This window comes from Solea solea, chromosome 14, assembly GCF_958295425.1.
Source record: "Solea solea chromosome 14, fSolSol10.1, whole genome shotgun sequence".
Taxonomy (NCBI): Eukaryota; Metazoa; Chordata; class Actinopteri; order Pleuronectiformes; family Soleidae; genus Solea; species Solea solea.
The window spans coordinates 819,984-847,578 of NC_081147.1; the positions used below are offsets into that span (position 1 = coordinate 819,984).

Here is a 27,595-nt window from a genome sequence, read left to right on the forward strand (position 1 = left end):
TCCTCGAATTTGATATCAACCAATCCTGATTATAGAGAGAAAAGAGAGAAAATAAAATAATAATAATTCCACCGGGAATAAATCTGTGACAGAACCACAACTGAAATATCTGAGCAGCATCTGCCAAGACAGGTTGTGGTGAAAGGAGAAAATGTTCATATTTAAACAGAGAACAGGGTCTTCACACCAGTTTTGAGGGAATTGATCCTTGAAAGGTCCTCAAATTTGATGTCAGCCAAGTTATGGGAACTTGGATTATAGAAAGAAGAGAAACCAAACACCCCTGTGCAGCATCTGCCAAGACAGGTTGTGGTGAAAGGAGAAAATGTTCTTTATAAATAAAGATATACTTATATATATATATAAAGTATGTTTGTGAGTAAATGTGCTCTTATCACAATAATACAAATACAAACTTCCTGTTTGGGACTCGATAAGGAAAGAAGAAAAACCTGGAGGATTAGGACTGAGACTGAGAGCTGGTGTGGTCCTCACTTCACCATCGATTACCGCTCGTCTCGCTGGCCGCTCAATACTTCTGTCATCAACCGTCTTCCATATGGATTCGTCAGATAGCTGTGGATGGATGGAGAGCGAGAGAGGGATGCTATGAACTCTGGGAAACGTGTCTCTTTGCTCAGCAGAGGCTGTCAGAGCGAGCGAGCAAGGGAGAGAGAGAGAGAGAGACAGAGAGAGAGAGAGAGAGAGAGAGAGAGAGAGAGAGAGTGGTTCTGCTTCAGCGACGGGAAAATGCCACCGAGCTGCTTCACTTCCCGCCTCATAAATACTCTCAAGGACCGCGGCTTTACAACAAGTCAATAGCTTCTGTTAGCGCACACACACACACACACACACACACACAAATAAAGAAAGGAGAAAAAAAAGCACACACATCAGCAAAAATACGCAGATGCATACTGTCAAAATATAAATCAACAATCACAGCACTACATAAACACAAGTGCCAGGCCAGCAGAAAGGGCTGCTGGGATAAATACGGAGGCGAGGAGGGGGGGGGGGGGTGCAGGGTGGGTGAGCGGGAGGTAAATCTGTCGGGCGGAGAGAGGAGAGAGGGGAGAGGGGAGAGGAGAGAAGGATGGAGGGAAGATTAGAACACAAATCTTCATTTTAAAATAAACTCCGCTGTGGCAGGAACTTTTTTTTTGCGTCTTCTACTGTCACGACTTTCTTAAACGTCCTGTCAGCAGAGGAGACAACGCCGCCGTCATCATCATCATCGTCGCCGCCACCGCTGCTGCTGCTGCTGATGCTGCTGCTGCTGCTGCTGCTGATGCTGATGCTGCTGCTGCTGCTGCTGCTGCTGGAAAAGATTATTTAGAGTAATGTGAGGATTTTCTCTGTGGCCTTTGGTGTGGGAGAGTGAGTGGTTTACAAAAGTCCGTCTCACAGTGATATAAAGACGTGATTGTGTTCTTAAAGACATCGCAGACTTTTGCTAAGTGGCTAAAATCTGTTTTTGTGTCCCCGCTGGCAGCCATTTTGTTATCACTGAGTGGGTGAAGTGTCTCTTTACTGTCTATGCTAACATGCTAATAAGGCGTTAAAAATAATGCCGAATGAGAGCATAAGTTATTGGGCATGGATGCTAGCATTAGCAGCTAGCACCAGATGTGTCCCCGCGAGCTAAAATCGCTGATTTTCTCTATGAGGTTTGAGTGGGAGAGTGAGATAAAGACGCGATCATGTGACGTAGACATCGTAGAAACTTAAACTGACGTAGATTTTATGATTTTTAAATCTTTTGTTCTTTGGCTAAATTCAGTTTTTTTTTTCTTGTTTCCTTGCTGGCGGCCATTTTGTTTTCCCTGTTATTAAACGTCAGCTCAGGTCGATTTAGTCGATTCCAAATGTTCTTTTTTTGATTTGTTGTGAGTTATTGTGTGAAATGAGCAGTGCATTATGGGTAGTGAGGACCGGTGTTCAGGTGTCTCACGTGTGAAATCACGTCTCCTCCCGACGTGTCCGTGGAGGGACAAACCGCCGGCGGTTGGATTCCCTCGGCTGCCCGGCTGATCGCCTCCCTCACCGCGTGGCCTCCATCTTCTCTGTATTTACACATGTCTCCGTCCCAGCGGCAGAGTGTGAGGACGAAGACGATGAGGGAGGAGAAGCAGCAGCAGCAGCAGCAGCAGCAGCAGCAGCAGCAGCGGTATTTTTAGCCGCTGAAGTCACAATTACCCGGGAAACGTCTCAGCGCGTCGTTCAGGCTCGGACAGACGGACGGACGCAGAGACGGTTGCATTGACATGTCCCCCGTTTGTCCCCCTTTATGCAGCGAGGGGACACTCACTTTGAATTTGTCCTCTCTGTGAGTCAATGATGACTCAGCGTTATTAAACAAGTCTAAAAGTAGCTGTGTGTTTGCACAAGTGGCGGCCATCTTGAAAGCTTGTGAGACGACTTTACGAGTCGGAAAACTCCGACTTACGACTGCAATTGGAACGCATCGTCTTTCCTTGAGTAGTTGGGAATGCCGAGTCACTGTATCCAACTGTCGTTTTCCTGATTTCCTTTTTATTTGGGAATGCTGAGTCATTGTTTCAAGCTGGGGTTTTCCTGATTTGTTTATTAGTTGGGAATGCCAAGTCAGGAATGCCGAGTCAGCATTACCAGCTGCTATTTTGCTCAGAATCCTCGTGTAGCGAGTGCCGTGTCATCAGGTTTTAGACCACCAGAGGGCGCCAAAGTGAAAATGTTTAAAAAAAAGAATTTGACCAGAAGAAACCATATTTGGACAATGGGGGTGGAGCTCACACTAAAGCTCCTCCTGTGTTTTAGTCTTAGTTTAGAAAGTTGTAAAGTTTTTTCTGACAAATCATTTGATCGTAGACTTACTTACAAAACCAGTGGACACGCCCCCTGGTGGACACTCCAGGAGTCAAACACTGTTTTACAAAGGCATATATTCTGTAAGCAGATTATGTTTTATATATACAACTGTGCTGAAGTGTGTGCGTGTGTGTGTGCGTGTGTGTGTGCGTGTGTGCGTGTGTGTGTGCGTGTGTGCGTGTGTAGCTTCAGGCTCGTACCTGTGGATCTTCACAGCTTCTGCATTAATGATGAGAAACTGCACGGGATTAAAAATGAAGGCGAGGTGAGCGAGAGGCTTCTTCTCCACAGGTGGAGATTATGAATATGAAACACGGGCGTGTGTAATCCACACACACACACACACACACACTCCCTGAGGCGCGACAAACTATCAAAGACACAAAAGAAAGAAGTAACAAAGCAAAAGTTCTTGATCCTGTTTTATCAGATGAATAAAAGAAAAGCCAGAGATTTTCAACAGTAATTCCACCGCTGGTCTAAAGTCTGTCAAATCACAGAGAGAATATTTAAATCTTCTGTGTCTCAGTGTCTCTGCGTCTCTGTGTCTGCGTCTTCACTCACTGACAGCTCTGACAATTCATTTATGTCTTACACACACACACACACACACACACACACCTGTCCTCGCCTCGTTCAGGTGAGTTCTCACTGTGAGCCTCAAACTTCACACTTTTCCACAGACTTTGCCGTCAAAACGCTGAGTGACAGGACTGTAGGTGGCGCTGTGACGCTGCAGCAAAAACAGAGAAGAAGACGGGGTCCTGAGAGAGGACATTCTGTTCAGGTGAGGACATTTCTGTGAGAGTGAAGACATCTTATTTAACTGATATAAATGTAATCGTAAACATACAAAGGTGATTCCCTCAGATTTACAGATTGAAGCCTGGTGAACCACAGGGATCCATTATAGGCCCGACATCTTTTTTTCAAACAGTGACCCACTGACTCTGGTGGTTGTTTCTATGGTTACGCTGATGACACATGTTTCCTCATGACCTGAGCTGGTTTTCACACATGAAGTCTTTGATTTTCTTCGGGTCAAAGTCAAACTGGTTCTCCTGTTTTCTTGATTCAAATACAAACCCACGCTCCTCACGTCACACTTTTCTCTTACTTTTTTTACCTTATTTTTTTTCAAACAGCTCCTCAGAGCAGCGGCGTGGCAATTATGCATATTGCATATTAATACTTAATTCTGTTTGATTTGCCTTTCCTGCGCGGTTAATCCGAGCACAAACAAGCCACGAGTCCTTCAGTGCGGAAGAAGGAGCTTCCGAAGAATAAAAAAATAAAGAAAAAACGTCCCCTCCCCCCAAAAAAACCCTTAAATCTGACTAATTAACTCCTTCCTTCACGCTCGGCAGACGAGAGTTCTTATTTTTAATGATTTGATTCAGTGATCCTGTAAATTTGGCCCCACAGCAGGAAAATCACAAAATAAAAGCCTCCATTTGCTGTTTTTCAGGTTAAAAAAATAAAAGCCTCTGTGTGTGTGTGTGTGTGTGTGTGTGTGTGAGTAAAGGGCGATTACGCCACAATGATCAGCTGATCAGTATCTACTCAAACTACAGTCAGGTGATAAGACATCAAACACGGCGGCAGAGAGTTTATCGCCATGGCGATGGAAGTGACGGCTGACGGCTGTCGTGGATCAGATACGACAACGCGTTTGAATATTGATGTGGAGGTGGAGAGGAGGAGGAGGAGGAGAGGAGGAGGGGAGAGGAGAGGAGCGCCTGACGGAGCAGGAAGTGCAGGGGTGTTAAATTAAAATCATCACAATCATCACAATCATCAGCTGCTGCATCTCACTCAAACTTTCTGCAGGATTCATGAGGAATTTATGACGTTGACGCGTGAAGGAAACATCGTTTAAAAAAGTGCAAGTGATGTTTGAGAAATGGGCCGCGTTCCATTTCAGTCACATTTAAACCTCAGTCCAATCAAAGTTCACTTAACTGGAACAACCACAGTAAAAAATGCATATTAAAGGAGCTATACGTAGAAAAAAAATAAAGGGGCTATATTTAAAAAAATAATATTAAAGGAGGTGTGCGTAAAAAATATTAAAGGAGCTATACGTAAAAAACATTAAAGGAGCTATACGTAAAAAATATCAAAGGAGCTATACGTAAAAAATATCAAAGGAGCTATACGTAAAATAATTCATATCAAAGGAGCTATACGTAAAATAATTCATATCAAAGGAGCTATATGTAAAATAATTCATATCAAAGGAGCTATACGTAGAAAATATCAAAAGAGCTATACTTAGAAAAAATGTCAAAGGAGCTATACGTAAAAAATATCAAAGGAGCTATATGTAAAAAAGTAATGTAAAAGGAGGTGTACGTAAAAAATATCAAAGGAGCTATACGTAAAAAATATCAAAGGAGCTATATGTAAAAATGTTTTAAAGGGGCTATACGTAAAAAATTATTAAAGGAGCTATACGTAAAAAATATTAAAGGAGCTATATGTAAAAAATAATATTAAAGGGGCTATACATAAAAAATATTAAAGGAGCTATACGTAAAAAAATATTAAAGGAGCTATATGTAAAAAAAATTTAAAGGGGCTATACGTAGAAATTATTAAAGGAGCTATACGTAAAAACATATTAAAGGGGCTATACATAAATAAATAATATTAAAGGGTCTATACATACGCTGGTAGCATTTGTTGGAAATGGTGAACGTTACTAAACAGTCTCTCTGTGCGTCAACGTGTTTTCACATTTGATGATTTTTCTGTTGAACATATTTTAACTGAGTGTCGTCAGGGGAGGAAAAAAAGAGGTTGGATTTTTTTTAAAGGAGGTGTGTGTGTGTGTGTGTGTGTGTACTTTACCTCCCCTAATTGCAATCAGCAGCCTCGGCTCGTCCTATTATCATCGTGACAGTTTACAGAAGTTTCTTTAAGTGGGTTAGGCGTCTTGAGCTTTAGCGCCGCTGCTCCTCACAGAGTTCTTCTTCCTGTTCTTTAATTGCTTGCACCTCAGCAGGTCGAAGAGGAGACAAGCTCACTCACGTCCCCCCCCCGTCCCCTCCGCCCCCGCCGCCGCTGTCCCACCGAGGACTAATCTGACGGCGGTTAATAAAGCTTAAAAGCAAATGTGACAAAAATGGAACTCCTGTCACAGGAGAGAACACGACAAGATCTGTGTCATTTAAATCTAACAAACTTAAAGTTACACGTGTACTTTACTTTAAACCATAGAACTATTTTCTCTATGGGGTTTGGTGTGGGAGAGTGAGCGGTTTACAAACTTTACAGTGAGATAAAGACGTGAACGTGTTCTGAAGACGTCGTAGACGTAGATTTTATTCTGTGAGTCTTTTATTCAGTGGCTAAAATCCGTCGGTTGCTTGTGAAAAGCTTGATGAAGTGAGTCAGAGCCTCAGAAACACAGTCACAGTGAGAAAAACCCTGAAATATCACTTTAAAGTAAGAGAAAACAGAAAAGCAGCTCATAGTGATTCAGTGAGCGGGGACGAGCTTCTTCTGGTTCAGGCGCTGAAGCGACCGCACACTTGTGAGGACGTTAACAAATGTTATCATGGATTTATGAGCGCGATAAATCGTCCTCAGCAACATGAACCTCCGTGTTGTTGCTTTATTAAGTGACATTAAAAAAAAAACAAAGGTTATTCGTCGGCTGTAAAACGTCCCGCTCCGTGCGTTTCATGGCCGCCGCTTTAAAAAGCGCCTTTTATTTACGATCCAGGTTGTGTAAAGAAAATGAAAGTGTGGAAACGTGCCAAAGTTTCTCGTCTTTGGTCTGTCTCCTCTCCGCCGGTGTTAAATTAAAATGACGGCCCGGCGCTGCCGTACCTGGCCTTCACCGCTTCCTCTCAGTGTGCGACGAACATAAAAACACGCACACGCTTCCCTTTTTATCTCCTGACACTTCAAAGGGAATCCATGCAAAATTTAGCGCGGCTGCTTTAGCGCCGGTGCGGCTCGCAGCTCCGTCCTCTGCATCAGACGGAGGCGTCTCGCGGGGGAGACGTGGGCGCAGTGACAGGCGGCGCCGCGGCTTCAGAACCACAGCGGCTCCGTCACTAAAACACCAATCACACGTTCACTTTCTCATTTTATTAACAGGAAATATCAATGAATGAGTTTTTCTTTTTGTTTATTGAATTAGGAGCGCACTATTTTATTTATGTAAGATTGTCCTCATGATCTTAGGGGTTGTCACAAAATAGCTTTGAACGACAACACAAGAAAAAACAAATTTTTAGCCACTTGAAAAAAGATTAAACTGTCAGTTTAAGTCTCAAGAACACGTTCACGTCTTTATCTCACTGAGACAGACTTTTCCAACAGGAAACTGAAGCTTGTAAACCACTCACTCTCCCACACCAATGCCCATAGAGAAAATCAGTGATTTAAGCTTGCGGGGACACAGGAGCTGCTGGTCTTCTGCTGCCTCGTGTGGTCACTTTGTGTCACTGAGGTCAATCTGAATGAAGGTTTTTAAAAGCCGAATTGACAAAATCAGACATTAGAACTTAGTGATGGAGGCAGCAGTGGATCAACAGCTCCTGTGTGTGTGTGTGTGTGTGATGTTAAAATCACTGGTTTTCTCTATGGGGTTTGGTGTGGGAGAGTTTACGGATGATGCACTTCAGAAAAGTCTGTCTCACAGCGAGATAAAGACGTGAACATGAGGTGAGTCTTTTATTAAGAGGCTGAAATCAGTGTTTTCTTCCTTGTCTCAGCAGCAGGGGGCGCTCACAGCACAATCACACACAGAAAATGTCGCAAAATCACACTTTCATCCAAAAAAAACCCTGAACTCTCCCTTTAACTGCAGGTAAAAGCACGTCTGTCAGAGTGAAGCAGCAGCTTTGGTCTTTTTTCTCTGTCTCAACACATTTTCTCCTCAGGAAATAAAAAGAACTCTTCACTTCTCTACGACGTTTTCTGAGCTCGTGATGACCCGACATGCTGTCTCTCTCTCTCTCTCTGTCTCTCTGTGTGTCTGTCTTCAGAGGAACGACAGACACACACCAGCTGTCAGTGCCTACATGAAAAGAACACACAAAGACTCAAAGACATTCAAGTCGTGAACAGAGACGGAGAAAAGAGCTGTGGATTATTTCACTTTAACTCACACACACACAGACACACACACACGATTTACAGGAACAGCGGCATCCTGTTGGCTGACACCTGCTGTCAATCTCACCAAAACCCCGCCCCTTTCCATTACGTGCTGTTATTATTATGGTCTGTTTGACTCAAAGAGGTTAGAATGATTTACAAAATGGACGCCATCAACTGACGTTATACATGAGGTAATTAAAGTACAGGCCCCCTGGTGGACATTCATGGGAACGCAGGTGTCAGACACTTCATCTGAACGCCTCCGACGCTAAAAAGATGCTAGTCAGAAGGTTAATGCTAGTTTTTCTAAACTTACTGACTCCAGCTTTAAAGCGCAATTACACCCTAATGTAAGACTTTTAAACAGGAAATGGGCGGAGCCTCCTATCTGTATTTGTTTATGGTGACAGAGGGAACAGATGAGCTAATGTGGCTAACGCTAGAGAGAAAAAAAACTATGTTGATGACAATGAAAACAGGTTATTGACTCAACAAATGTACTGTTTTGGGGGCGGAGCTTTGACTTGAGGGCCAATGAGAGGGGGCGGGATGTATGTGTTATTAAAAAAAGTGTAGCTGGCTAATGCTAGCTTTTCCAAACTTACTGACCCCAGCTTTAAAGTGCAAAATGTAAGATTTGTAAACAGAAAAGTGCGGAGCCTGCTATCTGTGCACACACTCTGAAGGTGAGCTAATGTTGCTAATGCTACAGAAAAAAAACTACGTTGCTGATGTTGGAAAAAAAAACATGTGACTGAATCTATAATGTAGTGTTTTGGGGGTGGAGCTTTGGCTTGACAGCCAATGAGAGGGGACGGGACAAAAGTGTTGTTTCATCAAAGTCTAAGCTGCTAATGCTAGCTGTTCCAAACTTACTGACTGGTGCTTTAATGTGTTATCCTGTGAAAAATCACAGTAACATTGAAATGTTTGTCTTCTTCAGGTGACGTCACATGACTCATGAGTGAACAGTGTCGGTCAGCGCTGAAGGCAGCGGCCGCCACAGCTGCTGCTGTTGCCGAGTAACGGTGAGAAACACTTTCCAGGAGCAAGACTTCATTTCAAATATCTTTAACCTTCGGGGCCCTCGGCGCCCTGACTGCTCCAAATATGCGAAGCCTTTGGGAGTCGCGAGTGATTTCTTCAAAAATGATATTAAAGAGAAGTCGGAGCTTTTTTCCCGACAGACGCACGACCTCAAGCAGCCGCTGTGCAGGCGGAGTCACGACTGACGACGTGTCACGGGAAATCTTCATCACTTCATCACTTCATCTCTGTCACTGAACACAGTCTCTACACAACAACACAATCAGTGTTCAACAATCCCAGGGATACAACACAGCAACAACACGCTTTACAGCAGCAACAACACGCTTTACAGCAGCAATAACACGCTTTACAGCAGTAACAACACACTTTACAGCAGCAACAACATGCTTTACTGCAGCAACAACACGCTTTACAGCAACAACAACACACTTTACAGCAACAACAACACACTTTACAGCAACTACATCACACTTTACAGCAGCAACAACACACTTTACAGCAGCAACAACACACTTTACAGCAGCAACAACACACTTTACAGCAACTACATCACACTTTACAGCAGCAACAACACGCTTTACTGCAGCAACAACACACTTTACAGCAGCAACAACACGCTTTACTGCAGCAACAACACGCTTTACTGCAGCAACAACACACTTTACAGCAGCAACAACACACTTTAAAGCAGCAACAACACACTTCACAGCAGCAACAACACGCTTTACTGCAGCAAAACACGTCACAGCAACTACATCACACTTTACAGCAACACACTTTACAGCAGCAACAACACGCTTTACAACAGCAACAACACGCTTTACAGCAACAACACAATTTACAGCAACTACATCACACTTTACAGCAGCAACACACTTTACAGCGACTACGTCACGCTTTACAGCAGCAACAACACACTTGCGTGTTTCTACATTTTGACATTTTCAAGAAAGAAAAACTTGTAAAACAACACAACAATACAACACAAAAACTTGCTCCGCTGACAGATTTATGGAGGAAACAAAACAGGAAGTCAGATTCCGAGGTTACTTCTTAAATACGTGGCATTATTTGACGCAGGAGTTGACGTATGATTGCTGGATTCTTTTCTTCTTGTTTTCCTCCAAAGAGACGCTGAGTGGAAGCTGAAGAGCAGAATCTAAACGAGAGCGAGAGAAGACAAACTTTAAGATGGGAGATGATGACGATGATGCAACGCCGAGGCAACGCGGCTGATCCCCGCGGCCAACGATCCAGCAACTGGAATGCAAACACTCGTGAGTTCAGGTGGGGAGGAGAGGGGGAGGTGGGGGAGGTGGGGGAGGGAGGGAGGTGTCACTCCGCTCAGAGGCCTCCACATTGTTGTCACTTCCTCTTTCGGCAGAAGTGTTTCAGAAGTAAAGGCGCGGAGATCAAGGAGCGAGACTTAAGATGCAGAAGTGATGGTGAGAGAAAGTCTTTTATGGTGAAAATCAAAGACATATGCAAAGATATGTACATGTTAACCAGGAACCAGTCAGACGGCTCTTATTCACTTTCATTTAGTGAGAAGAATTCCATGTTTAATCAGGTTTCAGCTCTTTTTTAGACTGAAAGTTTGACTCGTAAACTGATGTTTTTCCTCATCATTCACAGCATACCTCACTTTAAAGCTCCAGCGCGCCCCCTGTGGTCATCTGAGGAAATACCAGTCTGTCTTTTAATGAAGTGTTACAAGTGTCCAAACTGAATTCAGGAAACTACATTACAGTTACACGTTGATATGTATCACTTTTTTTTGATATGTAACACTGTGTCCCTGTGAGCTTAAATCATTGATTTTCTCTATAGGCTTTGGTGTGGGAGAGTGAGTGGTTTACAAACGTCAGTTTTTTGTCTAAAATCTGCCTGGTTCTCACCACAGGGGGCGCTCACAGTGCAGCAAGTACATATTGACGTTGACATGACTTGTATTTGTGATGTTGAAGTCAATGTAAGTGTTGTTGTGAGCGTCTTCCCTCGTGTGGAATCACAGCGTGACTGAAGGTCTTCTCCAGGGTCAGCGCACAGAGCCGGACGACCGTGGACACAAACTGGGTCAGTTTGAGCCAAAGCACGAACAAAAGTGACCACACCATCAGTGGATCAATACATCAAGCTTAGTTCCTGAGAGATGGGAAAGCAATTTCATCACAGATCCAGAATGAAATGAAGAAAAGCTTCAGCTTCTAAACAACTTCTGAGGAGGAGAAACGAGGCCACACGTGAGCGGAGACGCAGCAGAGGACTCAGTGGAGGAGTGGAAAACAATCACAGAGTGTGTGTGTGTGAACAATTTACTGTTTAAAACCTGTGTTTAGTGTTCAGAGGCACATTTGTAATGTTTTGGGGAATGTTTTTCTTTTTAAGCCTTTTGAGGTGCATTTTTCTGCATTTTAGGGTACAATTTAGTATCTTGAGGCACATTTAAGCATTTTGAAGCAGGTGTGTAGCATTTTTGAGGAATCGAATACATTTTGAAGATTTTTTAGAGGTGCTTTTTTTCATTGTTTGCATTTGGAGTCATGTTTATTGCATTTTGAGGCCCGTTTTTAGCATTTTAAGGCACATATTTAGCATAAGGGGCATGTTTTTAGAACTTTGAAGCATGTTTATAGCATTTTAAAGCATGTTTTTAGCATTTTGAAGCATGTTTTTAGCATTTTGAGGCACACAATTAGCATTTTGAGGCACACAATTAGCATTTGGAGGCACGTTTTTAGTATTTTGTAGCATGTTTTTAGCATTTTGAGCACATATTTAGCATTTTGAGGCACATTTTAGCATTTTAAGGCACATATTTAGCATTTGGAGGGGCATGTTTTTAGCATTTTGAAGCACATTTTAGCATTTTAAGGCACACATTTAGCATTTGGAGGCATGTTTTTAGTATTTTAAGGCCTGTTTTTAGCATTTTGTGGCACATATTTAGCATAAAGAGGCATGTTTATAGCATTTTGAAGCATGTTTTTAGCATTTTGAGCACATATTTAGCATTTTGAGGCACATTTTAGCATTTTAAGGCACATATTTAGCATTTGGAGGGGCATGTTTTTAGCATTTTGAAGCACATTTTAGCATTTTAAGGCACATATTTAGCATTTGGAGGCATGTTTTTAGCATTTTGAAGCATGTTTATAGCATTTGGAGGCATGTTTTTAGCATTTTGAGGCATGTTTTTAGCATTTTGAGGCATGTTTTTAGCATTTTGAAGCATGTTTTTAGCATTTTGAGGCACATATTTAGCACTTGGAGGCATGTTTTTAGCATTTTGAGGCCTGTTTTTAGCATTTTGAGGCACATATTTAGCATTTTGAGGCACAATTTAGAATCTTGAAGCATTCTGAAGCTTGTGATTAATGGTTAAGACGTGTCATTAGTATTTAGAGGTACTTTTCTGTATTTTTTTATTGTGTTTTGTGTTTTGAGGAGCGAGCTTAGCTAAAACTTCAGTCTCACGGAGGTCAGAGGTCACTAGCTCTTACACACTGGACTCTTTTCGAGACCTTTATTTCCTCTCACCTCTGTCACGACTATCTCTATCAGCTCTTTTTATTCATTTTTCTTCTTCTTCTTCTTCTTCGTATATAAACTCAGAGAAAACCGCTGGTCTGTGTCGTGTCTTGGGTTTCTTCTGCGTGCCTGCGTGACTCCCGCTGCTCCTCCACGGACCCTCACCAAACACCGTGCATCCATTTAGACGTCTGCGCCGCGGCTCGCTTTAATATTAACGAGGCCGGGGGAGAAACATGTAAAAACAAAAGCTGCATTATTCCAGAGGAAATTCACAACATTAAATATTTAGTGTTATTTTATTTGACAGAAATGCTGAAGGAAGAGGAACACGCAGCACACACACACACACACACACACACATGCTGCTTTCTGCCTCCCATGATTCCACTGGGTTTCCTGCCAGGCAATTCTTTCATGGCGGAACACATGGTCTGTGTGTGATAAAGGACTGTGGAGAGCAGACGGAGGAAGAGAAGGCTTTTAAAGTTGTATTTGACGTCCCCGTGCTCCACAGACATTTCTCAGTCTGTCTCCGTCTCTGTCGTCTCTCTCTGGACGGTTAACGGCCGCAGTGACCCTGCGGGAGTTTCTGCTCCTCCTCCTCCTCCTCCTCGCTATCTGCCGCCGCCGCCGCTCTGAAGGCCGGCCAACGCCGTGGCCTCAGCGACGCAGTGAGGTGGTGACAGAAGACGGCGAGGAGATGACTCAGCAGTTAAAACAGGAGTTCTTCCTTTGTTACGATTATTTCTTAAAAGGAAAAAAAGTCAAGAAACTTTATTCAAACAGGAAGAAGTGAATAAAACTTAAAGAAAACCAAACTAAAATGAAATGAGCCTGGACTCTCTCTGCTGCACAGTTAAAGGGCACTTCCGGTTTGGGTTGGTTCAAAATGGCCGACAGCATGTTGGGTCAATGCGGCGATCGTAGACGTGTTCTATGTCGGTCTCTAATGTCACGTATAAAGTTTCGAGCCGATCGGTCAATGTACGGCAAACTTAGAGGTCACTGCCTGTTTCGCAATGAAATTTGTCAAAATCCCGACAGTTGCCGTGGCCACGCCCCTTTAAATCTGCGGTAACTTTTCATCTTTGAAGTGTTTTGTACAAAGTGACTAATTTTTTACGTTGCTACGATTATTTTCGTGCTCAGTTCAGTGGTCGTACATTTACGACACACGCTATTGTGACATGTTTCCACCACGTTTGGTGAAATTCGGTGCAACTTAGTTCCGATTAATCTCAAGATTTTAGACATTTAGAGAAAATAATGTACATTTCAATGTTTTTTTTTACTGTTTTATTGAAAAATGTGGTTTAAATATTCAATAAATTGACGTATAATGAGTAGAAATAAGTGATTGTGTAGATTATTGTTCAGTCTGCAGTTGTGTCACAGTTGTATAGAAAGTACCTAATAAAGTGGCCGCTGAGGTGTTAGTGTGTGAAGCTCATTAAAGCTCAGATTCACATCAGCTGTGAGAAATCATCGCACCTGTGTTTCAATCACTGCTCGTCAGCTCAGCTTTAAAAACCCACTGATGATGTCACTTCCTGTCACTGAACCACTGAACCACACAGCAGCTTATTGAGCTGACGTCCAGGCTTTTAAAAAACACTTTTACATTTGTCTCCAGAAGACTCATTAAGACAAATTAATGCTAAATGTCCTAAAACTGTAGATAAAGTGTTTAAAATTTCAGAATTGTATCTTAAACACTTAAAAACTGTTTGATTCTCTGTGAATTCTCGCTAAAATCTCACGTTTAAATCTCATCTTAAAATGTTTTTCCACTTTCCAAATCAATCCTTGCATTACTGCCCCCTGCTGGACATAGAAACCACTACACTTCAAAGACAACAATCTTCTTTAAATCAGAATCTGTAGAAATCGTCTCCACAATCTGTGAATTCACTTTTCTCTGATATTCTGCCCCCTGGTGGTTTGTGTTGGTCAGTGTGAAACATCACTGCTTACATAATATTATATGTAATAACTCTGTGTGACATCATCATTGTGGGTGGAGTCATCACTGCTCCAGCTTTAAAGGGGAAACGACCTAAGATCACACTGTCGCGATCCACTCGATCGTTCCTGAAACTTTTATTTCAAATATTATTCCCGTAAAAATAAAATCCCGTCATTTCTCCTTTAATCGAACGTTTTACTCTGAAGTTTGTGCCACGTTTAAAGAAAATGACGTGGTGTCAGTGTCAGTGACCTGGATGTAAAACACGGAGCTCAGCACCTTTAAGACGACGCCATTAAAACCTCATTAACTCGCCGTCGCCCCCTCCTGCCGGCCTCTGCTCGCTGCACGCCGCCCGCTCTCTCTCTCTCTCTCTCTCTCTCTCGCCCTTAAAGCCTCCCACTCCAATTAAATCCGAGGTCCTGGCGGCGAGTGCGCTCCCCCCTGTAGGTTAATTATGTCATTACGCGCTTGTTGATGAGATTGTTTGATGAAATATGAGCGTAATAAAAATACACGGCTGAAGGCGATATGAGAGAGAGAGAGAGAGAGAGAGAGGGAGAGAGAGAGTTATTTCTATGCAAATGAAAGGGGTAGGAATTAAAGACAGGGAAGTGGAGACGGGGACGAGTCCCGCCGGTTGCCATGGGGACGGAAATCTCACATCATCAGAGTCAAGTGGGCCATGAAGATGACAGAGACGATGGACGGGGGGAGGAGCTACAGAGTGTCAAACAGCTGTTTCTCGTGTGTGTGTTTCATCATAAAATGACAACATGAGAGTTAGATCAGCTGTGATGATGATGATGATGGGATTATAATTCCAGATCCTGACATCAGATATCGGACGGATAAAAAGGTTTGACGAAGCACAGACTTTAAAAATGTCAATCAAACTCAGAGAGTGTCTCTGACTGAGTCGCTAGCTGACGTTAGCTAAAGTTAGCGGTGCGTTCCCGTTGTTGCCGGGCGGAGTTTCAGAAGTGAATTCTACTGCTTGAACAAACGCGGAGGTTCAGTGATTTTTAACGGGGTCGTAAGGAAAGTTTAAATGAAGCCTCTACATGGACGTCAAAGATGAGCAACCTTCAGAGGATTTGGAGGATTCCCCCCATTAATTTCAATGGGACACAAAAAAGCTTCAAGAAAGTCCTGAGACTGGATTAAAGTTTAAATAAAGTCTCCAGATGAAGGTGTTCCAAAGTTGTGGTGTTTCAGATATGAGCAACCTTCAGAGGATTTTAGGGTTTCCCCCATTCATTTCAATAGAACACAAAAATGCTGAAGAAAGCCGAGTATTTTGAAATCTTGTGATTAAATTAAGGTTGAAATGAAGTCTCTAGATTAACGTCGGCAAAAGTAGGAGCATTTTTTTATATATAAGATATGCACATTTTCCAGGATCTGAAGATTTACCCCATTCATTTCATTGGGACACCAAAAAAAGCTGTGAAAAAAGCTGACTGGACTAAAGTTTCAATAAAGTCATGAAGACTGAAGAAGGTAGCTTTTCAAAGATGAGCAACCTTCAGAGGATTTGGAGAATTGTCCCTATACATTTCAATGGGACACAAACAGCTCGAACAAAGCTGAGTGTTTTAAAATCTTGTGAAATAAAGTCTCCAGATGAATGTACGCCAAAGTCATGGCGTTTCAGACGTGAGCAACCTTCAGAGGATTTTCCCGCATTCATTTCAATGGAACACAATCAGCAGAATATGGTTTCACAATTCACACAATTTGACAGATTTCTGACGTTTGTTTCTATTAAAACGTCACAGAACAGTTTTATATCTATGTTTTTAATGATTACGCGTTTGTAAAGTCAAATTCTGCTGCGTAAAAAAGTCTCATCATCATCCTCATCATCCTCATCCTCAGTGATGAAAGCCGCCGTTAGCACCCTGAAACATTAGCGGCGCTGAGAGCAGATACGCGGTCGTTCATTTATTATGCATCTGTTGCTTCAGCGTCAAACATCCGGCTCTCAAAGCTGCGGCAGGTTAGAGCCCGAGTGTTTCTCGCCGCTATTAAAGAGAATTAAATCCAGCTAAGAGGCTTCTCCTCTCAGAGAGAACATAAATTCTCCATTATCTCTGCTTCTCTGCGGCCTCTCGTCATCGCTCGCTCTCAGAGAAATAAGATCAGGGCGACGCGTTGTTTTTCTTCTCTTTAATGTTTTCTTTGTGACACACGACTTAAAGACATTAAAGCTCGCCGCGCCCGCTGAGCTCTGTGATGCCGCAGCTGCAGGAAGTGATGCGCTGATGGATTTCAAGCCTCTTTCCCCCCTCTTCATTTTCTTTATGGCTTCATCTCGTCTCTGTGAGAGCGGCCGAGCGCCGTGAAGTGGTTTGAAATTTGGAGTTTAGACGGCGGCACTCCGACGACGCCCATATGTGCCATAAATAATGTATGGAGTGTCTCCGTAATGCAGTGTGTTGTATTACTGTACCCACAGGTGTGATAATCACAGTATGAGGTCAACGATGAAGAATTTCCGTTTTCCATTTGAGTTAGCCGAGCAAATTCATTTGTATGAAACACATTTCAGCAGAGAGAGTTTCATATGAACGAGAGAATGTGTCAGACTGGAAAAGTCACGTGAAACAAAGAGGTTTTTACACCTTTCGACAGAGTTTTTCCATCATTTTATTGCAATGAATGGTTTAAAAGTGTCACAAAGAACCAGATATATAAACTGATGTTAGTTTAGTCTGACTTACCTCATCAAATATACAACGTCTTATCTCACTGTGAGACAGAACTTTGTAAACCACTCACCTCCACCTACAAACTTCAGTTTCCTGTTGGAAAAGTCTGTCTCACAGTGAGATAAAGACGTAAACATGTTCTTAAGACGTCGTAGACTTAGACGGACGTAGATTTTATTAGCTGAGTCTTTTGCTAAGTTGCTAAAATCTGCAGAAGTCTCCACAGGAATGACAATCAATGAAAATAAAGGTGTTTAGCGCCCTCTTTAGTGCAGTTAAACACATTCAAACATTCTCACGTTCTGTTTGCTGTTTCATTTTTTCAAACGCGAAAATGATCAAGCTAACTAACAAAGGACAAAGCTCGTAAGGGACGGCTGTCCTCTACTGGTGAAAATGGTCAATATTTATCAGTAAAACATCAAATGTTTGATTTATCTCCACATTAAAGTCTGTCTTTTTATGTCTCTGTGTGTCAACTGGTTAATAAACGTCCTTACTTTGGAATAAAGCTGGTGAGACACTGGTTCAGGTTCGGGTAAGTCAGGGTTCAGATGAGCTTCTGTTCTCCACGTACATGCAAGTGTTTAGCTTTTTTCTTTCAGACATCAATAACGTTGCATCACGTTGAATATTTGAAGAATCTCAAACACTTGATGATGTAATGATGATGTCGTGAAGCCCCGCAGATCAAAGGCAGGTGATGACAGAAGCTCTTCCTCTGTGCTGCTGTGACGCCAGTGGACGGAGATGTCTGCGAACATGACCGATGAGAACTTCATGCAGCTGAGATTCTCAGAACTGCTCCAGCAGGTGAAGGACTGGAGACTCAGGGAGCAGCTGCGGGCCGCAGCCGACCGCAACCGCAACGCCTTACTCAGCATGGTGGACGACCTCAAGAGGAGTCAGAGCTACGTCATCGACGAGTGCGCGGCGGAGCGGGCCGAGAAGGAGGCCTTCAGGCAGCAGAGGGACCACCTGAGGAAACAAGTGGACCAGCTGAGGACGCAGTTCCCGCACGAGAAGGTTCTGCTCGTCGAGAGGCAGCTGATGGAACCCGAGCAGGAGAACAACGGCGACAACGACACGGCCGCAAAGGCTCTTCAGCTCGACAGCCTGGTGGAGAGGCGCTGGAGCGAGAACCTGCAGCAGCAGCTGAAGGTCGTGGAGAGGACGAAGGTCCTAGCCAAAGCCGAGAAGGAAGGCGAGCTCACGCCCTCGCAGAAGAAGGAGAAGGGCTACCTTCAAGAGCTGGGGGAGATGCAGCTACTCTACAAAGACACCAAAGAAACGTTCAAGAACAATTTGGAAAAGTTGAAGGAAGACATCGCCCAGAAGGAGGCCAGGAACCGGGAGCTGGACTTGATCCTGCGAGATCCCAGCATGGAGCAGAAGCTGAGGGAAGCCAAATCTCGCATTTTGTTCCTTTCTTTAAAAGTTCAGGAGCTGAAACAGAGGCTAACGCGCTACGAGAACGGCTCGCGCCCAAAGGTCTCGCTCAGGTGGAACCCGGACACGGAGAACATGCGCGGGGAACTCCTCCAACTCAAACCTTTCAGGGAGAAGAAACGGTCCATAACCCACGCGTTCCTCCACCACATCCAGCCCTGGAACTGGGGTAAAAAGTTTCGGTGAGTTTCTCCTCCAGAGACACGCCCTTCAAATCTGGACTCGTGCTAACGCTGGTCCAGAGCGGGGAACCTCTTTAAGAACCCCCTTAACTTTTCCACCGTTACACTCATTCATTTATCATTCACCGCTTCACAGATTATTATCTGATCTGCCAAATAAACGCAGCGCGTCTCCGCTCCACCGACAACGACCGGTGGCTCCGAGCGCAGCTAACGCGAAAGTGCTAACGTTGTTGTTCTTGTTGTTGTGGTGACACAGGATGTGACGCTGTCGTCTGCTGCTGGAAGTCTTTGCAGAAGAAGAAGGGGGAGCTGACGTGATCGGATGTGGACACCGGAGACATGTGGTGAAGCGCCATCCAATCACAGATGGCTTTCACGGTTAGCTCGCTACGTAACATAAACACCACGTTTCCTCTCCGACAGTTAGGAAGTGATTTTTCCCAGTTTATTTATCAGTATTTCACACCAGAGGTTCAAAAGTGAGCAGAACGATAATGAGCTGTGTTTTACAGAGCAGCGTTTGATCCACGGGACAGAACTTTATTACCGTCCGACACAAACATGACAACGTTCATCCTGGTCCCTGAAGATGTGGCTGAGACATAAACACATGCAGAGTCTGTACTACGTCATTTCAGTCGTGTTCTTTATTAGAGAGAGTGATTATCTGTGACGTCATCAGTGCTTAGATTCATGGGAACATACTCGGGTGATAAACCCACGTCCATGAAAACAGAACCTTCCTGGTTGAGGTGATTATTAATATTAATATTATTCATCAGCGTGACGGAGAGAGTCCAACAGAAGTATGATAACGTATTATTATAATAAGTGCAATAAATCCTCATTATCATGGAAGTAGCAAGAGAAAATAGACATTTCAAACCAAATGGACTTTTAATTGTTGTGAAAATTCTTATTTTTAATGTTGCCGACGACTTTGAATGCGTTTTATTGTGAAGGTCCATCGTCCAACAGGAAACTGAAGTTTGTAAAGCGCTCACTCTCCCACACCAAAGCCCATAGAGAAAATCAGTGATTTTAGCTGCGGGGACACAGGAGCTGCTGGTCCTCTACTGCCTCGTGTGGTCACTTTGTGTCACTGAGTTGAGTCATGATGAATTATTTCAAAAGCCGAATTAACTGAATAAGACATTAGAAGTGAGTGATGGAGGCATCAGTGGATCAACAGCTCCTGTGTGCTGTGATGTTAAAATCACTGGTTTTCTCTATGGGCTTTGGTGTGGGAGAGTGAGCGGGTTACAAACGTCTGTCTGACAGTGAGATAAAGACGTGAACGTGTTTTTTAAACGTCGCAGACTTAAACTGACGTGGATTTCATGACACAAGTCTTCTGTTAAGTGACTAAAATCTGTTGTTTTTTTGTCACTTCAAACAAACACTTGATAAAAACTCCAAACTCTCCCTTTAAAGTGACCCCAGGCCTCGTGCTGCATTCAGGGCACATGAAATCTGCAGTAATCGCCACTTTCCGTCGAGTTAAACTGGGGTTTTTTTGTTCCTGATAATTGATTTGTTATCTCATTGATAGCAGAGATGAGGAAAGCGCCGCCGCCTCAGACGGAGCCGGCGCCCGTTTAAGGCGATTATGTCGAAAGTGATTTTCTTCCCTCTCGTCGTCACCTCTGTCATCAGCCTGCAGAGCAGGAAACATGAGGGGGCACAATGCTGATGATTAAGGATCAGCTGATTAGACACTTGCTGTGTAATCTTAAACATATACATATATATATATATATGAATGAAAGAGAGGATATGAAATCACTTGCTCTACAGTCGTGGAAATGGTTTCCCTCACAATAGGAGCTGCTACTTTCCTCTAATCAGCTCAGTGCCACGGGAGCGCGGCTGAATGTATTTGGCCCTTTGTGCTGCGGTGATAATGTGAGCGAGGCGAAAGCTGCGGCTCCTTTGAACACAACCTCTCCCTCCCTCCGTCCCTCGCTCTCCTCCTCAGTTATCGGCTTCCTCGACACTTTCTCTCTCTCTCTCTCCGCAGGAAAACTCCCGCTCGCCTCATTTGTCCGGGGGGTAATTTGACTGCGATGCGTATCAGAGGCGATTGATCGAGTCAAACGGAGACGATGGACTCCTCCTGTGCCAGAACACATTCATCCAGCAGCGCTGCTGACTCCTGCCGTCCTCCATCACGCCGCAGACGCTCAGTGACGAGCGGAGAAGAGCTGAGGTCAGGGTTGTTGCCGTCTGACTGTGGTCCAACCATCGGTTTTCCTCTGATATATGCGTCGGCGATTGACTCCAGAGCCCAGAGACCCAGTTACAGAGCGGAGAAACCATGACACGCCAGATTTGAGCCACTTAACAAAAGTCTTATCTAATAAAATCTACGTCAGTTTAAGTCTGCGATGTTTTAAGTTCACGTCTTTATCTCACTGTGACACAGGGGTTTGTAAACCACTCACTCTCACACACCAAAGTCCAGAGAGAAAATCAGTGATTTAACATCACAGCACACAAGAGTTGTTGATCCACTGCTGCCTCCATCACTTTAAAGCTTTTTCTTGAGGTCAGACTTTTGTGTCACTTTGGTCCTTTTTTATTTACAGAGGAAACAAACTGTAGACAGTTCATGTTTGAAAAACACATCGTGTCTCAGGAGAGGAGTTTAGATCCGGGTCGTGTTTTTCCTGCAGCCTCAACAAACACGAGGCCTCGCCCGGTCCTCGTGAGTCGTATCTCAGAAATGTTTTTATTTTACTGCCCTTTCTTTGTTTCAGGTTCTCTGTGACATAAAGTTCTCCACCAATCAGAGCCGAGCAGCAGGAACAGGAACAGGAACAGCAGCACGTACACTCATTAGGACCCTGGCACGTGAGGAACCCCGGGGCCTCCGGTTCACACAGGACCCCGCGGACGTGCAGGTAATTGGGCAGCTACAGGTGAAGAACGCCAGCTTGTGTGAGGGTTCTGCTCGGCCAATCAGCTGATGTCTCTGCTGGAGCCAAGTGAGCAGAGAGAGTGGGGGGGAGGCGCCCTCCGGGGACCGCGAGGTATCCAAGAATGCTGCAGGAAAAACTTTTTGAAAAGCAGCGATGCCGAACACCTCTGTAGCTGTCCTCTGTCCTGTGTCCTGCCGGCGCTCCCACGCTGCAACAACAGGAAGCAGGAAACTGTGGGGGAGTCGTTTTGTGAGGGAGAACACGTCTGACAGTGCTGCCCCCTCCTCGCCGCCGCCGCTGTAGCCGCTCTGGTCGCGTGCCAGCTTCTGGAGTTGTTGTGGAAAAGCCGGAGCTGGTTCGCGGCGCGGTTTGTTTGGCCTCGGGGGACGAGGCCGAGGTGAAGCCAACCAGGAGCTCCGTGGGACTGAATACTCAATTAAGGCAGGAGTTGTCTGAAGAAAGTGCAGCAGAGAATCCAGCTGCTGACAAACTGCCGTCCCCACGGTGACGACTTAATCATAGCCGCGCAGAAACTGTCCGACACTCGGCGTCTGAGCGGGAGAGCTGTGGTGAGCTGGGACTGTGTTGTGATTTGTCATCCTGCTGTTGCCCGTGTTTGGAGCTCGCTCTAATGACCACACGAGAGCCGTGACAGCGGCCCCCGCTTGAGCCGGGGCCGGGGATCCATCATTCTTCCCTTCCTCTTCTTTTGTGGCTCATTGGCTCCGTCCAGGACAAACTCCCTCGCCGTAAACGTGACGGCAGGTTTACGGCGAGGCCAGGTCGCCCGGGAGGAGAGGCGACGGTGACGGACAGCGCCGAGCCGCGGGCGCCGTTTGTCTGTGGACACTCTGTCTGTCTCCTCCCGTCTCTGAACCTCTGACGGACGCTTTCTGCTGCCACTCGGGTTAAATCTGCGATCAGACGACAGAAACACTGGAGGTCAATCATTCACAGATGAAAAGCAGAGATGAAGATCTGTCGCGTTTCTACCGATCTTTCTTCCATTATGCCAAAAATCTCTGACAAGCAAAGTGTTTGCGATTAACAGACAAACATCAAGACTTTCCGATTTGACCTGATGGTCAACACATTCTACAAAAAAGTATAAGATCATGAAATCAACAAGAGACACTTGTTTCCCAATAAAGCAACATTTAAATCTCATAAATAATGAAATGTCTCTTTGTTTGTTTATTGAGTAAATCCTCTGCGTCGCTGCTGGTGACGTCGACGCCGCTGTGGATGAATGAAAGGTCAAAGGTGACCACAGGAGACATGTGTCAGGATTATCTGACAGGCAGCAGCAGCAGAGAGAGGAAACTGTAAAGCACGACGAGGTCTTTCCTGCGTCCACGCGGCGAGACGACGAGACCAAAGCGGCAGAAACATGGACAATGAGGACGAGGCCGGGCGAGCGCAGCCACATCCAGATATGCATGAGGCATAAATCAATATTTATTGCACATAAAGGAGCAATTTTGCCGCCATGAATGATTAAACTTCCCAGAGACGTCTGCAGTCGGCTCCGTATTATCGCCTCCTCATTCAAGCTGAGGAATAAGGAATCACACGAGCGGCGGCGGAGGATGTGAATGCGGCGTCGCACCTGAGCTGATGTTTACAAACTGCGGGTCATTATCGTCGCCCGCGTCAGTCCCACAATGGTCGTCTCCGGCTCTGAATATTTCATGGTTGAGCGAAGCATTGTGGGTATGACAGACAGAAGTGATGAGGTCTGGTGCAGAAAGTACAGTCCGCACCGAGCGCGGAGTTCCTCCACACGTCGCAAGTTACCATGGTAACAGATCAGATGTTTCTTAGTTTTTGCGCTTCACCTATTTTTCAATATGAACAAATTATTACACATGTTGTATTTGAACAAACTCCTCCTACAGTGTTGCCGCAAATGAGGAAATCTGGACAAGTTAAGGATTAAAAGTTGTGAAAAGCTGCACTCACACGGTGTTGGCACTAGGGGGCGGCAAAAGTGAGGCAAATTCTGTTGTCTCAGCAAAAAACACTAAACTGTTATAACTCCACTATAGAACGTCCAATCTGAACCAAACATGCTACGATTGATGATAATTCTGCCTTGAAGACATATATATGGAAATATATAATTTTGAAAAAATTGCCCCCTAGTGGCAACAGGAAACATCATATTCTACAGTTTCAAGCGCTGGGCTCACAGGGATTATTGGATCCACCTCAAATTTGGTGAAATCATTAAAAACACAAGGTTGATTCAAAATTACTTTGGTCACATAATCCCGACGATGTGTGGGATTATGTGACCAAAGAAAAAAAATTAAATTGAGTTTGTCTTGTAATATAACACAGACAGGCTAGATGTTGACATTATCGCGTGAGCTCCCGACTCACATGCGCTCTAACAAACTCCTCCTACAGCTTTGCTGCGATCCACTCCAAATTTGGTAAAATCACTCTGCACAGGATGAAGAATAAAAGTTGTGAAAAGCTGCACTCAGCGTCACACGGTGTTGGTGGTAGGGGGCGGCAAAATTGAGGCAAATTCTGTTGTCTCAGCCAAAAATAGAAATATAGAACGTCCAATCTGAACCAAACGTGCTACGATTGATAATAATTCTGCCTTCAAGAAGTGGATGTTGAAATGTTTACGTTAAAAGGAGTGCCCCCTTGTGGCAACAATAAACATCATATTTGATAGTTTTATGGGCAGTCATCCTATATCTAAATTGGGTTTGTCTTGATATATAGCGCAGAAAGTCTGTATGTTGACGTCATCGCAGGTTAGTGTTAGCATCTGCTGCAAATGTCAACAAATTCAAAGATTATGCAAAAAATCAAGAAAGGTAAAAAGATGAATCCTCTGGGGATGATGAATGTCGAGTTGGCAGTTTATCAAACTCCGTCCTGTCGTCATAAACATATTTCACTTCACTTGCAGCAGCTATAATAAAATAAAAAATAAAAAATGTGGTTTTAAATCAGTCATTTAATGGAGGTTCCACTCTCGCCTCTTCAACACTGACACATTGATTTAAAACAAAGTTCATAACTTTAAAAGTCACCAGCGTGGTGCGTTCACTGTCCACCCTCGCGTTCTGCGACAGTGATGGAGTGCAGTGACAGGCGGAGCAGCAGTGTTTGTCAGAAAGGCTGATGGTGCGTTTAATTCCTCTTTGGCGGCGGAAAAAAGTGGCCCTAATGATGCAATCATGCAGGAGTCTGCCTCCCGCCAGTCACCTGTCAAATTATGAAAAGCACTGTTTGTGGTTTTAATCTCGCTGAATGCCATTCAACAATTTTCTATGCAGAACATTAGAGCGTAAGACGAATTAATCAGAGGGAGAAGAAATCAATCGGGCCCTGACATTTCAAACACACACACACACACACACACACACACAGGCTGATTTGATTACTCTGCTCCACATGCAGAACTTTTCAGTGGTGACGTTTTTGATGCTGAATGCGGCGTTTTTCCGCCTTCAAAGACCCAAAGTTGGTGTTTCATCGCGTTCCACTTGTACTCAAAGGTCATCGTTTCCCACTAACGGCTGTGAAGTTTCAATCATAGCGCCCCCTAATGTTGTTATTACAATTCGCCAACATGTTACAAACTCCTCGTGACCAAACATTTACACTTCAGGATGGCTGCAGTGTGAAAACTGTATTGTACTGTATTGTCTTTACTACTGCCCCCTACTGATGTTTGTCCACATGACGACACTTTTTTGTACGTAACACCAAAGTAATAATGCTAAATTGCCCCACTTCCACTGCAAATGGAACGTGAGGAAAGTTGTACTCAAGATGTAATAACTTACAAGTACAGTAGGGGGCAGCAAGTACTGAAAAATACTCAAAGTGTATTTTTTCACAATTCAAAGTTTTAAAGCACTTTTATACTGCCCCCTACTGGTGTAATATGTGCATCAAGTGGATGTGATTAGGTTGATAGTGAGCAAACCTAGCTAAAACGCTAAATTATTCAACTTGCAAAGTTCTGTGGAACCAGGAAGGTGTTTATTTTGGGTGTGATGTCATTACTGCGTCCCACTTTCATGGCAGTGTGGGCGGGTCTTTGATAAAAAAGTCAATGAAAAGTAGTAATTTTCAATTGTACTTACACAAGATGCAATACTTACAAGTACAGTAGGGGGCAGCAAGAACTGAAAAATACTCACTCAGAACGAGATACTCTATTGAAATGAACCACAAAGTAACCACATGCTAACCTACTGTCTAAGTGCAAATTTGGTAGTTCCATTTGGTCCTGAGAAATTGGCTAGCATGACGCTAACATCACAGAGTGAGTTTAAATATCGCAATAACGACCACGTGACTGACACCAAACCGAGTCGTTCTCGAACTGTTTCGCGGAAAAGCGTTGTTAGTCTGCTAGCTTACGTGTCAGCCACAGCTGTGACACAGCATAATGTTAGCGATAGCCATTAGCATGGTGATTGTTTTCTCTGGTAATAAAATCTGAAACCTTTTAAAGAAAACTGCGTTGGTGTCAGGATGATGTGAAAATGACATTGATCATCACCGGACGTTAAATATTCATTAATTTGATCGTTCTTCTTCGGCAGCGCTCCCACGTCTGATCGCACAGATAAGTGATTTCCTGCTTTTAGTCTTCGTGAGTGCGTCCCTGATGGACAGATGGATGTGTGTGTGTACACGCGTGGGTTTTGGAATCATGATGGATGGCAGTCTGAAGAGCAAAGAGCGTGAGAGCGCGTACGCCAGGACTCTCTGTACGTCTCCATCCATCTCCCGTTAATGCAGCCGCCGCTGCTGCGACGCTCGGGGACACAATGTTGACGTCCCAGTGAATCCTGGGTGATTTATCATGTGGAGTCAACAGAGTTCAAGCCCTGGCGTGTTTGTCATCCACCAATTCATCTTGATTTCTGTACATGTTTGACTCACTGTATCTGTCGCCATCTTTTATCTTACTTCATCTCTGCCCCTTATTTCTTCTCTCCGTCCTCTTCCACTTTATTTATGTCCACTTTTCTTTACGTCTTTTCTTTTGTCCCTTAATTGTTGAGGACCCTATCGTCACTTGAGGAGTTATTATTGTTATTCTGTTGAAAAGTTGCAAATTCGATGACTTAAACAAGCACGGAAACTCACAGTTGTATTAACATTTAGCAAATGGACCATTTTGGACTGAACAGCCATTTTTTGGGGTAATTTCGCACATCTTGCATTTGAACAAACTCCTCCCACAGCTTTGCTGCAATCAACTTCAAATTTTGCAAAGTCTCTCTCGACAACATCAGGATTTAAAGTTGTCAAAAGCAGCACTTGGTGTCACACAGTGTTGGCATTAGGGGGTGGCAGAGTTGTGGCAAATTCTGATGTCTCAGCAAAAAACACTAAACTGTTATAACTCCACTATAGAACGTCCAATCTGAACCAAACTTGGTATGATTGACGATAGTTCTGCCTTGAAGAGGTTTATGTGGAAATATAACATTTTAAAGAGATCGCCCCCTCGTGGCAACAGGAAACGACACATTTTACTTATTCATGTGCTCTGCTAGGGTTTATTGGATCCACCTCAAATTTGGTTAAATCAATAAAAACATTATGTGTGTTTTTGTGAAAAAAACAATGAGTGTTACTATTCTAACAGTTGCAAGTTCACAAGAAAACAGGCTCAAATACTCACGGAAACTGCCAAACTTATCAACAGTAACACACAGACATGTAGATGACTAGAAAGCTTGAAGGTGAAGAGGAGCAGTGAACAGGAAGTCGGTCATTTTGTACTGAAATTTCCATTATAGTTTGATTTTGCCTATT

The 27,595-nt window shown here is 43.9% G+C and overlaps 1 protein-coding gene across 1 annotated transcript; it reads left to right on the plus strand.

The window, feature by feature from the left end:
* The first annotated feature begins 17,935 nt into the window (after positions 1-17,935).
* On the plus strand, positions 17,936-19,820 carry LOC131472996 (uncharacterized). The gene is made up of 2 exons (XM_058650508.1): positions 17,936-18,863; positions 19,123-19,820. Exons 1-2 carry the CDS (start codon positions 17,983-17,985, stop codon positions 19,127-19,129), a joined length of 888 nt encoding a protein of 295 aa, XP_058506491.1. The 5' UTR covers positions 17,936-17,982; the 3' UTR covers positions 19,130-19,820.
* The last annotated feature ends 7,775 nt before the right edge of the window (positions 19,821-27,595 follow it).

Bases quoted from the DNA above. Each gene is read 5' to 3' on its own strand.
- LOC131472996 (XM_058650508.1), top strand. From the start codon at position 17,983: ATGTCTGCGAACATGACCGATGAGAACTTCATGCAGCTGAGATTCTCA.